The sequence below is a fragment of the Hibiscus syriacus genome, unplaced genomic scaffold (assembly GCF_006381635.1).
Source record: "Hibiscus syriacus cultivar Baekdansim isolate YM2019G1 unplaced genomic scaffold, ASM638163v2 tig00110204_pilon, whole genome shotgun sequence".
NCBI lineage: Eukaryota > Viridiplantae > Streptophyta > Magnoliopsida > Malvales > Malvaceae > Hibiscus > Hibiscus syriacus.
In genome coordinates, this window is record NW_024062626.1 from 13,056 (window position 1) to 27,295 (window position 14,240).

Below are 14,240 nucleotides of genomic sequence, written 5' to 3' on the forward strand. Positions count from 1 at the left end.
GCTGGAGTAATATCCTGAAATCAGGGTTAGTGATAAAAATGAGAATTTTTAAAATTTAGGGATTAATTTAGGAAAATTAAAATTCAAGGATTTAAATAGGATTATTTCAGTATTGGATGAAAGGGGTAAATATGAAAGGATTATAAGGGCATTATGGTAATTTTAGCTTAAAAGATATTTCCCCCCTTTTATAAGAATGAAACACGTGGGTTTGGAGAGCTATCTGGAACTCTTCTTTTTCTTCTTTCTTTCTTCTTCCCGTGTGTTCATGCTCAAGCCTCAAAGGTGAGTTTTAATTTTGATGGTTAATTCTTGAATATTTGAGTTGTGTTTTATTCTTTGAGTGTTATATAAGCTTAAAGAAAGCTTATATAAGCTTAAAACACCAAGAGGAAAGAATTAGAAAGGAATTTCTATTAAGAGTTTAGAAATGAACTTTTGTTATAGAAAGGTTTTTAAAGTTCTAAGGATGGATTTGATTTGTCAATGGGTTAATTGAGAAGTTAAAGGTGATATAATTGAATTTAGAACACATGGAAAAGTTGATGAAATTCTTTAATTCAAGAATTATGGTGGATTATGGGAGATTGTAAAGTGTTATAGTGTTATAAGAAGGTTTATATATGTATAGATAAGTTTAAGGTACAATGAGGGATTAATAAGTAGAATTTGGGGTCAAAACAAGACATTTTCTTGCTCAAGATGTAATTTTTGGGTTGTGTGCATCTATACACATTCAATGTATACTGATGCACTCTCAAATAAATAAACATCAAATGCCCTTAGTGCATCGATGCATAAGGAGTGCATCGATGCACCCTCTTAAAATGAAAACATCGAAGGTGATTGGTGTACCGATGCATGGGTAGTGCATCGATGCACATGTTAAGGGATGCATTGATGCATGGTATAATGTACCGATGCACTTCAATAGGAAATGAAATAAATCTTTCTTTCAGTCTAAGAAATTATAGATTATAGTATATCAATGGAATATTGATAGTATAAATATATGATTGTGTAGACATCGATCGAAAGCAAAGTTCGGATAGGTCTGCAGAGTAAGATACGCAAAGAAAACAAGAGCTTAAGAGTGTTCATTGAGACTAGGTGAGTACATGATAGTAAGTGTATATTATGTTAAGGAATTAAGACTTGCGATGAGTCCAATTCCTATATTATTTGATATAAGTACTAAAGCATAAACATGTAGTGATATGGTGTTAGATGTTTGGTATATGAGTAAATGCATATGTTTAATTTTTGAATACATTTTTATGTGTGAACTATGTAAATGCATGTATTATGATAATATGTCATATGATCATGAGATATATGATAAATATATATGAAATAATATGACTCATATGTGCTTCTATTAGAATGTTATATGATATGTTATGTATATGAAATGAATGACATGAATACATGTTAGTATAATAAGATATATTAGATGTTATAATTGAATGAAGGGATTGTATGCGAACATGTGTTGTATAATAGTGATCTATGAGATATTGATAATAAGACATAAGATTGCATGTATATGTAATATAAGTTAAAAGATAAGAAATAATATGTTATATGCATATGAGAAAAAGGTATATGTGATGTGATCATGTGTGAAAAGGATGAATAATATGAATTTCATGGAAAATGCTACGTGAAAGTAAACTACGTGACTATGTGATCATATGAAATGTGATAAAGAGCTATGTGAAAGAACTATGTGATATGAATATGTGAATGTGTAATGAGGTAAAAGATAATGCCCATGTCATGTGTTATGAGATCTATAGGTATAGTTGGCATGCCAAGAGTCGAGGGTCTACGCGGTCCTTCGGGACATAGTGGTCCTTCGGGACATATATGTTATATATGGTCCTTCGGGACATCTACGTGGTCCTTCGGGACAAATTCTACGCTCCCCTAGTGGGATTTATACGAGCTGTAGTGACAGCATAGTGCACAACCTCTATGTATTCACATACCTTAAGTTCTCAATAGTGTGCATGGGCTTTGAAAAGAAACATAATTTGATATAATGATATGTGTGTTTCTCGTGAAATGGTATATGTGATATGTGATATGTATAAGTAATAAGTTAGGATCATATGATAGTAATAGTAATAAGTGCATATGTGTAATGGTGATATAAGATGTTATATGGTTATGTATGATATGATCATAGTAATTACTCATGTATTGTTGTGTGTTGAAGTTATATCATATGTTTATGTTCAATATATTCTCATTTAATGGAATGGAATTAATGATAAGGAAATAAGTAAGGATAAACATGTTAGTGATGAGTTCAATAGGTGTATAAGTATAATGTGTATTACATAAGATGTTCATGCAATTGTTAGTTTACCTTATATATTTACATGTCTCACTAAGTCTATGACTTAGCGTGTAAGTGTCTTACACGTAGGTGTGGATAAGTCAGAAGATCAAGCTTCGGATCCGTAAAGCAGCATATCTCCGCGCAAAGTTCAGATCAAAAATATTTTGTAAAGTGTGTCTTGTCATATAAATTAGTATGTTGGCATGTAACTAAGTCATTATATATATGAATGATCTGATAGAGTCTGTTAAGGTTTTAAACATGTTTATGTAAAAGAATTACTTTATAGAATAGAACTTTTAAATTTTCTATGGTTTTTTTATAAAAGTATATGCTTTGACTGGTCAATGTGACACCTCGGACTCGTATCCAGGTCGGTTACGGGTTGGGGGTGTGACAGTTAGTAAATGGTTATCCGTCAAATTACTTCTCTATTAAGAGGGGGCTTCGTCAAGGTTGTCTGTTATCGCCATTTCTTTTTAATATCGTTGGTAAGGCGCTTAGTGGCTTGTTCAAAAAGGCAATCGAGATTGGGTTGTGTAGTGGGGTGGAAGTTGGGGCCGGTGTGGTTGTTTTATCCCATATTCAATTTGTCGATGATCTTCTTATTTTTTCCGAAGCAAAAGAGTCATCGATCTCAAATTCAACAGTGTTCTAAAAAATTTGAACTGGCAGGGGTTTAAAGTTAAATCTGAAAAATACCATGCTTTTCGGGAACAATGTGGATGAGAGCATTGTGAAGAGTTGGGCAGATAAGTTATGTTGTGGCTCGGCAAAGCTTCTTTCCACCTATCTGGGTCTTCCGCTTGGCCAAAAGAAAAAATTTATATCCATTTGGCAGCCCGTATTGGAGAAAGTTAGGAATCGCCTTCAAAGTTAGAAAGGTAAACTCCTCTCTTTCGGAGGTAGATTAACTCTTATCAAATTTGTTTTGGTGAATTTGTCGGTGTACTATATGTCCATTTTAACAATTTCGAATATCATTGCTGAATCTATTAATAAATGCATATCTAATTTTTTATGGAGTGCTAAGTCGGAGAGGTGTATTCACTGTATTAAGTGGGACATCGTCTGTGGGCCAAATTCGCGTAGAGGATTGGGTATTTTTTACGTTAAAACTAGAAATCGTGCTTTGTTGAATAAATGAGTTTGGAGATTTAGTGTGGAAGTTGATAGCCTATGGAGGAAAATTATCGTAGCAAATTATAACTACGACGATGCTTCAATTCTTCCAAAAGCAGTATCCAATAGGAATTCGTATTGGGTGTGGCGTGGAATTATCAATCCTGTTTTTCCAGATGAGGAAGACCTTCTTTTCGATTTAAAGTGTGTTATGGGTGATGGCTCCAAGGTTGATTTCTAGACGGATCGATGGACTGTTAGGATTTCACTTAAAGATTCATATCCGAGAATCTTTTCTATTACAATTAGAAAATTCGTAAAGATTATTGATTTTGGGAGATGGAATAATGGAGTATGGGAATGGTCGATTCAATTGAGAAAACCTATTTTTGATTGGGAAAAGATTATATGGTCTGATTTTTTATTTGTTCTGAGTAAAGCTGTGAATGCTTTTCCGGGAAAGGATCGACTGAAATGGAATTGTGCGCCTCATGGAAGGTATACTCCGAAAGATTACTGTGTTAAGAAGGCTTGTTGGGGCAAGTCGGAAGATCATACATGGAGATTGGTTTGGTTTAAGTTTGCCCCACCTAAAGTTGCTGCTTTTGTGTGGAAAGCAGTCCATCAAAGGCTACCGGTTATTACAGAGTTACAAAAAAGAGGAGTTAGGAGTATAGAACAGTCTGATTGTGTGTTTTGTAAATGCAAACCGGAATCTATTGACCATGCTTTATGGCATTGTGTAATTGTGTGGCAAGTATGGCAAAGATGGTGTAAGGTGTGGAAAGTGAACATGGTGATTCCAAAGAACGTAAAACAACTTCTACATATCAGTTTGGCATCTTGGTTTTTTTGGACTGATTTGGGTTATATGGTTATGCCATAATTAATCTTGGTTTAATGGGGTATCTTTTTCAGTGGATCAGATATTTTCTAAAGTTTTAATTCAGGTAGGGGTTTGGTTAAATATGTATTGGCCTACCTTGATTCCATATGTGCAAGATTTTGTTTATAGCCCGGAGTCTTTCGCTCTTGTGTGAAGTTTTTCTGCTATACTGATGTGTGTAGTGTTTTCTGGTTTTGCTCGTTGGTTGTTTGATGTAATTGTTCTGTTTCTGTAGTTTACCGAACCTAATTGTTTTGTTTTCCATATGTGTTAGTTCTGCTTGCTAAAATATTGTAGTGTGGACGCTGGATTGTTGCTTTGGTTCAAGTTACAGAATTAGGTGTGGTATGCAGTTTGTTATGTAGTGTTCTGTTATTGTTCAAATTTTATTCAGGTACCACCTCAAGGAATACTTTTTTTCTTCCAACTAGGTTTAGAGAGGTTTTTTAATGAGGCCATTCGGTTGGTGTACTTTGTAATTAATTAATACAAGATACCTTTTTCAAAAAAAAACTTTATAGCTCGTGTCAAAGCCCTGTCACTTTCAACATTTTCATTTATTTATTTATTTGGAAAATGCAAAGAGAGGGATTACTTTACCAAAGCCCGACGATTTTGTCCTAAATAATATATTTTGGTTAACTCCCTCGGTTATTTAAATTTGACGATTCCACGTCCGCCCGTCATTGGTTTAATTTGTCAAATTTAGTGGTTCAATTTCCCCCTCTCAAATTTTAGAAATTCAAATTAAATTTTAATTTTTTTAATTAAATCCCCACTCATAATTTTCAAAAGTTTTCATTAAAGCCTCTCAAAATTTCAAAACTTATAGTTAGACCCTAATTTTTTTGGAAAAAATATAAACTAAACCCTTCAAAAATTTTAAATCTTAATTTAATCCTCTAATTTTTTTTAAAATTTTAAATTACCCCCAAACTCTATCATCAAGTTTCGTCGCTGAATATATATATAACATATCACATTCATATATCAAAATATATAATATTTATTAATTTAAATATATAATATAAACTAAATCATATTCAGATTTTAAAAGTATAATATTTATCAAATTTCAATATTAAATTAAACAAATAAATACAAATATCGTACTAAAAAATAGAGTCAATTGCACGTCTAAATTATTATTTTTTCCGTTGTTGTACTCAAATTTTATTATTTTTTTAAATTATACTTAACGTTTAGTTTATGTTTCATTTTGACACTCTATCATTAAAAATTTAACAGTGATGTTGATATGTTAATATAATGTAAGACCACGTCACCTTTAGAAATATATCACGTCAACAGTTCTATTAATTTTTTAACGATGTGTATCAAATTAAAACTTAAACTAAATATTATATGTGATATAAAAATGAAGTTTAGGTATTAAAATAATAAAATAATAATAATTTAAATATTAAATGTGTATTTTATCATAAATTATAGATAGCCGATAAATAATACGTAAAACCTTAAAGAACAGGAAAAACAAAACCGCTGCTAAACACGATGGATTCAAGGTTGATTACTTGAATATTGAAGTCATAAATTGAAGAAAAATCTAGATAGCTAACCCACGATGAAATTGTTCAACTTTCGCCTTAAATGTATTTAAAGTACTTCAAGACTTCTGTACCCAAAAAGTGACTTAAAATACTTTAAAATAGCCGGCAAGAAATAAATATATTTTTTAGATCTGATGTTACGTGCTTGTTAGTCCAAATTTCATATTTGTGAAATTATATAATTTTTTATGAATACAAATATTTTTTAAAATATTTTGAATTGTTATGATTTTTTTTATTAAAAAAAGTAATCATTAGTATTCGATTTATTAATTAACTAATTTAGATAATGTATTATAGAAGCGAGGGTAATTATATCAATCCAGTTTATTCCATTCACAAATGTTAAGGTCTGAACCTCTAACCTTACTTAAGGAATGAAATATAATATTTCATACTACTAGACCATCTGGTTATTAATTGAATTGTTACGACTTTAAATGTGTTTATGTATATAAAACTGATAAAATAGCTACAAAAATTAAATTATATTCAAATTAAGTCTGATAATAATAGATGTAAAGATACAAGTTCTACTGATAGATTGATTTAATTGATTGAATAGACAATAATTTAAAATTTTATTAATGATATTATTTGATTCCTTAAAAAATAATTCATATTTTATTGATAATTTAAAACTATTTTAGGTACAAATTTGTGGCATATTGGTACCTGCCTGAATGTAGGGAGTGAGCACTAATCTTTGTTTCTATTACTTGGATTTAGTTCCTAATTTATGAATTAAGATTTCAAATACTCTGTCAAGTACAGGTATAAACAATTCATTCCATATTGCTGTTGGTATGAGCATCGAATTGGTGATTATTAAATTATTACTTGTCGCTCACATTCTTTTTTATTTTCTATTTGTCTTTCCTTTTATCAGATTTCTTTCATTCATAAAATAATATCAGCATATATTTATTTATTTATTGGTTTGGATTTTAAGGAGCCAATAATCAATAAGATTGGGTAGTTTAGATCTAAATATATACATATTACAAGACACAAAAGTTGCATGAAGAAATAAATAAACAAAAAGATATAAACACGTTACTTGTATATGGTCCGCAGAACACATGGGAAAACGCCAGGCTGAGAAGAGTCCATCAAGCATGAGAAAGTGAAATCAGGCACACCCAATCAAATAATTAATGCCAAGGTAAGTCAATAGAATTGAGGCAGCCAAATGTTGGCATAAAAATCCCATTCCACAAACGCTTACCTTTTTTGGGTATTATTTGTGTGGATCCTTTTATTCCAATAAATAAGTGAATGTGTGGGATCCAAGTGATTGGATTTTGTGAATACTAAAAGCCGAATGGTAGTAATTTTGAATATTTCCCTAACCTTCACCATCAGCCAACTACAAAACGAACAATCCACCCTTCTTCGTAAAAAAGTAACATTTAAAAAAATGGACTTAAAATTTAACCATGGTTAACATTTGTGTTAGGTGGGTTTGACTAGTCTGGTTTGGTAGGCGATATTGTTGGCGCTGGCGCTCGCTCCCTCCATTTTGTTATTTATCAATCTCCCTTGTTAACCCCTCCAACAATTCTTTATCGCATAGCAGCTCTCTAAACCACCAGCAAAACTCATCTAAGAAAGAAGCTCAGAGAAGTTGCCTGTCCCACGCCAGTTCCTCTGCATTTTTGCACTTGCTCTATTCTATTCCATTCCCAAACAAATGGATTCTTCTTCTTCTTCTTCTGGCTCCTTGAAAGTTTCGCCTCTCGATCTCATGTCGGCCATAATCAAGGGCAACATGGACCCTTCCAACACTTCATCCGACTCTGCTGCTGAGGTAGCCACCATCCTTTTCGAGAGCAGAGAGTTCGTTATGATTTTAACTACCTCCATAGCTGTGCTCATCGGCTGCGTCGTCATTTTTGTCTGGCGTAGATCCGCTTCTCATAAACCTAAGCAACTCGCTCCTCCTAAGCCTCTGGTCGTTAAAGAACCCGACCTCGAAATCGATGATGGCAAGAAGAAAGTCACCATCTTCTTCGGTACTCAGACCGGCACCGCCGAAGGCTTCGCCAAGGTTCCACGTTATATATATTAATTTCTTTTTTAATTTCTCTTACTTATTTTTCCTTATTTTTTTGGCTTAATATATATGTTTTCTCAATACTCAGGCTCTAGCCGAGGAGGCAAAAGCACGGTATGAAAAGGCGACTTTTAAAATTATAGATTTGGTGAGTTTAAGTTAAACTTTTCTGTATATGATTTTGGAATCGTATTGATGATTCTAATCGCTGATTTTTATTTTGCTACTACAAATAGGATGATTATGCGGCAGATGATGATGAATACGAGGAGAAGATGAAGAAAGAGAGTTTGGCTTTCTTCTTCTTAGCCACGTGAGTTAGTTTGATTCTCCCAAACAAACAAACATATGCATATTTTGTTAATTATATTAATATCTTTTGTATTTGTATATTTATTGGGAATTTTGTTTTACTGATATGGTTAATATGTTGCTTTTGTAGTTATGGAGACGGTGAGCCGACAGATAATGCAGCTAGATTCTATAAATGGTTCACTGAGGTAAATTTTAATTGTAATCGGTCAAACACCATAATTAGTTTGTTTGATTGTAGCAAATTGTGATAATTTGCAGTTATATCTAGATTTTTTAAAATTAGCTGTTATTGAAATGTGTGATTTTGTATTTAGGGAAAAGAGAGGGGGGAATGGCTTCAGAACTTGAAGTATGGGGTTTTCGGCCTTGGTAACAGACAGTATGAACATTTTAACAAGGTTGCAAAGGTGGTTGATGAGATCCTTACTGAGCAGGGTATACTTCAAATTTTCCTTTTACCTTCCCCTGCTTATAAACGAGTTCTTCGATTTTTACTTGTATTACTTTGTCTTAATGGCTTCTTAGGCGAAAAATGTGTTAATATTTGCTTACTATTTTGTTTTTCGAACTATGATATTGCTTATGGGAGGGTGCGTTACTTGCTCTAATGGATTTTGGAGTTAAATTTATCATAAATATTATTTAATTCAAAAACTGCAATAACGTGCATGTATTTAATTGCATATTATCACAAGCTCCATTCCAGGTGTCCCACCGCATCAGAAATTATACCATTACTTATCTGTAGTGACTTTAATGTTCCATGAGGGGAATTCTTTATTCAAAGAAGATGAAAGCAGAAGTTCAAAATATATCTTTTCGATCAAATAGCAGAAAATGTCTACCTTTTAAAAATACTCTGCCTCAGTAGCCTGATAGTGCTGAATGCCATAAAAATCTTTAACATACATTGCAAATGCAACATTATAGTTAGCACTCTGTATCTTTTGATAAAAACGAACTTTTGGCTTCTTATGTTTCCAATTTTATTAAAGTTTTTAATAGATGTGGCGTGGTGATTTCCTTGTAATAAACTGAGTCTTGACACCAACTGTTTATATTTATATAAAATTAAAATCTGCTGATATATTGAATACTTGGCATCATGTGGTAAAAGATTGTTTACCGTTTGCTTCATTTATATCATCATATTTTCACCAAATCATGCTCCTATTCGCTAACATTCCTCTTATTATATTTGCAGGAGCAAAGCGCATAGTTCATTTGGGTCTCGGAGACGATGACCAATGCATGGAAGATGACTTTACAGCATGGTATTAAGAACTTCAATGCTGTTTTGAATCAGAATGTTGTTCATTGTTTACCTTGATTATATACGAACTATCTTGCTTTTCTAGGTGTGAATTAGTATGGCCCGAGTTAGATAAGCTTCTACGTGATGAAGATGATGTGACAACTGTTTCTACCCCATACACTGCTGCCGTTTTGGAATGCCGGGTTGTATTTTATGATCCAGCAGATGCACCACTGGACGATAAGAAGTGGAGTAATGCAAATGGTCATGCTGTTTAAGATGTTCAACATCCATGCAGGTACTCTAGAATGGTTTTTCTGGATGTCCAAGTTGCCATTTTGTTTGATATGATTCTTTGATAAGTCTGACCTTTCCCCCACCCCTCCCACCCCGTAACTTTAAGGTCTAATGTGGCTGTGAGGAAGGAGCTTCATACTCCTGCATCTGATCGTTCTTGCACCCACCTTGAATTTGACATTGCTGGCACTGGACTTTCGTAAGTTGCTTTCTTGAGTCTATCCCCCCCCCCCAAACACACAAAAAACATTTTCTAATAGTAGATGCTGAGTGCAGGTAACTTGAACTTCCTTTTTTTAACATCATAGTGAATTTTGTCTTCTCTTGATTGTCTTCCTTGGCAGATATGAAACAGGGGATCATGTTGGTGTTTACTGTGAGAACCTTGATGAAATTGTAGATGAAGCATTGAGTTTATTGGGTTTATCACCAGATACTTATTTCTCTATTCATGCTGATAAAGAGGATGGTACGCCACTTGGTGGAAGTTTTTTGCCTCCTTTCCCTCCTTGTACTCTGAGAACAGCACTGGCACGATATGCTGATCTTTTGAGCTCGCCAAAAAAGGTTAGACTAACTATTTTTTTTATAAACATATAACAGATTCTTCTCTCTGTGAATGAAAAGGCTAATTCTTTATGCATTCCACTTCCAGTCTGCCTTACTTGCTTTGGCTGCTCATGCCTCTGATCCGACTGAAGCCGATCGACTAAGACATCTTGTATCGCCTGCTGGAAAGGTTAGAGGAATGAATTTATATCACCATTGTTAGCCTATTTTTCTGCTTATTTTTGTGCTGAATATTGATACATCTGGCCTCTTATTATACAGGATGAATATGCACAATGGATTGTTGCAAACCAGAGAAGCCTCCTTGAGGTCATGGCTGAATTTCCTTCAGCCAGGCCTCCACTTGGTGTCTTCTTTTCAGCTGTTGCTCCAAGGTTGCAGCCTAGATATTATTCAATCTCATCCTCACCAAGGTAATCTTATTTTTCTTATCTGTCTTTGGCTTTGCTGGAGGAAAACTTCTATTGTGATATTTGGCTCGATTTTGGGGTCATGAATCTCAGCTCCAGATCAGTTGCGTGTTATAGTTTACCTCATGGAGAAAATGATCCCATGATAAGATCGTGACGAAGTTTTCAAATTGAGCATTGTTTTTCCGTAGCATTTCCTACATGAGCATCCTTCTACTGTCTCCAATTTTATGTCTTATTCTAATTCTAATATTTTAAATATACGTGCACATATTTAACTTCCATAATCATTTTTCAGGATGGCACCATCTAGGATTCATGTAACTTGTGCGTTGGTTTATGAGAAAATGCCCAACAGGTCGTATTCACAAAGGAGTTTGTTCAACTTGGATGAAGGTACTCATTTATGTAGTCAAGAGAGGTCAACTTTTTAAGTTATTTTTAGAAGATAAATGATTATCTGTTTCCTGATTGATAACCTATTTGCATCCGTTATTTTCTCTGGTCTAATAACGCAAAATTTCTTTCCATTAAATAAAAGTAATATATAGTTTTTCCCCCATTTGCCCTCTATCGTTTCAGAATGCTGTGCCCTTGGAGAAAAGCGAGGACTGCAGCTGGGCACCCATTTTTGTCAGGCAATCAAACTTTAAACTTCCTTCAGATACTAAAGTGCCCATTATTATGATTGGCCCGGGTACTGGATTGGCTCCTTTCAGGGGATTCCTTCAGGTAGGTTCTCATATTTGCAAGGTTCATCATGTTTGAGTAAATTTTATAAACTAATTATTTTTTTTCCTTTTTCAGGAAAGACTTGCCCTGAAAGAAGCTGGCGCTGAACTGGGTCCATCAGTATTGTTCTTTGGCTGCAGAAACAGGCAAATGGTAAGCCATGCACTTTCCTGTCCTATGATTAGTTTTATATCTCCGGTGGGGATACATTTGCAATTAAGCTACGAAATTTATTTTAACAACACTTTGTTTTCAGGATTACATATATGAAGATGAGCTCAACAAATTTGTGAACAGTGGTGCACTTTCTGAGCTTGTGGTTGCCTTTTCACGTGAGGGACCTACCAAGGAATATGTGCAACATAAAATGATGGAGAAGGTACTGGGCATATTTCACCTACCATGAATAGTGGGATAGACGCCTCTGGAAATTGTTTACTTTGACTAGTACGATTCAGTCTCCTACCAGTATTTTAATTTTTGAAGCTCTGAAACACATTTGTCCCCTTCTTTCCAGGCGTCGGACATTTGGGACATGATTTCTAATGGAGCTTACCTATATGTGTGTGGTGATGCCAAGGGCATGGCTAGAGATGTCCACCGAACTCTACACACTATTTTACAAGAGCAGGTATGTTTGTAGTATGTGTGTGTGGGATTTTGCTAATATGAATAACTGGATATGTGATTGCCAGCTGCCGTTCTGCAATTTTATACTCCCATGCTAGGGAGTTTTTTTTGCTTCGTTTTCATGTCTAAAGTAGAAAAATGTCGCTTTCATAGTGGCTGGCTCCCTCTTTAATATTAATTGAAAGTAAAAGATATTGAGTTTGTTGTTTTGGGAAGTGGGTGGACCAACTTTGTTGCGTATTTCATTTCAGGGATCACTAGACAGCTCAAAGGCTGAAAGCATGGTGAAAAATCTGCAAATGAGTGGCAGGTATCTACGTGATGTATGGTGATGATTACTATGGGGGGGGGGGAAATCCTTAAATACGGCAGTAATATTTGTATGGAGGGAAGAAAGTAGTGAGAAGGGGTGTATGTAGTATTACCATATCTGGGATTAAATTTATTGTATCAAAGTTAAGAAGTGCTGTGATTCATTTTGAGGATGTAATATTTTGTATGTAGAAGACATATAATGTAATGTAATGGGGAGTAAAGAAGTGGTATTGGAGTCAGAAAGAACCGGCAAGTCGGTTCAAATGACAAGCAATAATTGTTGCTACTCCTAGAACCAATACTTGAATCTCAACTGTTTGTTTCTTCACCGTATTCGTAGACCCCGAGGTAAAACACCGCTGCCCCTATCGACGCTTATCTGACGATGAAACGAATTTAAGAATACCACAATAAACAAATTTAAGAAATGATTCTAATGATGAAAGTGTTACGCTTACAAATTTTTGACAGCCTTGAAAGGGAGCAAATTTTCTAAATTTGACAGCTGCTAAGTTTCTAAATTTTGGGGAACCATGGCTCCCTCCTTGTATGTTCTGCCCTTGAAGGTGTAGGTTACTTTGTTCAGATTAAAATCAAAATAAATATTATCATGAAATTATATCAAAATATTTATAAAAAAGATGGCACGACAAACGTTTGAAAGCGTTGCTACCGCCCCTATTTGCTGTAGTGGTTGTTTTGATATTTACTCCAAAAGCAAATAAAGGAATAACCCTGACCTCAAGTGTAATGGGTTGTTGTGAAGAAATAAGAGAGAAACACGTTGAATTGGTAGGTCACCACCTCTTCACATATCTCCTCACGTTTACCGCACTCTCATCAACCAAACACGCTTTGGTAGGTAAAGATTATTATTTCAAATCCAATCATTATTTTATTTACCCATAATCATAATTAAAAAAGTAATTTCCTTCACAACATTTTATATTGGTGATTTTTTCGATATATCATCGGTGACCGGTAATATTATCGATCTAACATCAGTCAGATTATATTTCCCGATCTAATACCCTTAGCAGTAAAGCGCGCCCCCTGCACCGCGCTATACGATGATTTGACGCCAAGTGAGGTATGGTGCGCCCCCTGCACCACGCTATACGGTAAGCTGGGGCCACGTGGGTATAGCGCGGCCCTTGCAGCGCGCTATACTTGTATATCTGACACGTGGGGTATAGCACGGTGCAGGAGGCGCGCTATAACCCTATTTACCGACCCCCTCCCGTCCCAATCCTCCCTATAAATATCCCATCTTCAATCACTTTTATCACACCAAATTCTCTCAAATTCTTTAAATTTCTCTTAAATACTCTCTTTTTAAGGTATATTTTATAATATTTTTACTATTATATTTTTACTTTATTTAATATTTTACTAATATTGTCGAAACGGTTTTTTTCCGGGTAAGATTTTGAAAACCACACCAATTTTTAATTATTCTCTTCAGATTAAATTTAAATTAAAAGTGAATGTGATTAAAAAAACCTCTCGTTTCGAAAATTTGAAAATTCCTTTATGATAAAAATACGGTTCGAGGAGTCGCCACCAATCTTTAATTAAGGTGTGATTGGGCACACAAAAACGTTGTCATTTTAAATAAAAATTAATTTTAATTAAAACAACAAATTTAGGTCCGCGTTACCAGAAAATGAGTTCGGGAGTCGGTTACGCGTGGGGAAGGATTAGCACTCCCACAACGCCCTAAATCGGTACCTA

General features: G+C 34.3%; 1 protein-coding gene across 1 annotated transcript; it reads left to right on the top strand.

Moving 5' to 3' along the window:
* Positions 1 to 7,619: 7,619 nt before the first annotated feature.
* On the top strand, positions 7,620 to 12,834 carry LOC120219061 (NADPH--cytochrome P450 reductase 2-like). The gene is given in 18 exon segments (XM_039215907.1): positions 7,620 to 7,976; positions 8,071 to 8,130; positions 8,219 to 8,295; positions 8,425 to 8,482; positions 8,612 to 8,732; positions 9,502 to 9,571; positions 9,656 to 9,850; positions 9,956 to 10,048; positions 10,194 to 10,416; positions 10,505 to 10,588; positions 10,681 to 10,832; positions 11,128 to 11,179; positions 11,181 to 11,225; positions 11,412 to 11,561; positions 11,637 to 11,714; positions 11,818 to 11,940; positions 12,079 to 12,192; positions 12,443 to 12,834. Coding segments are annotated over 18 exon segments (2,133 nt in total). The 3' UTR covers positions 12,524 to 12,834.
* The last annotated feature ends 1,406 nt before the right edge of the window (positions 12,835 to 14,240 follow it).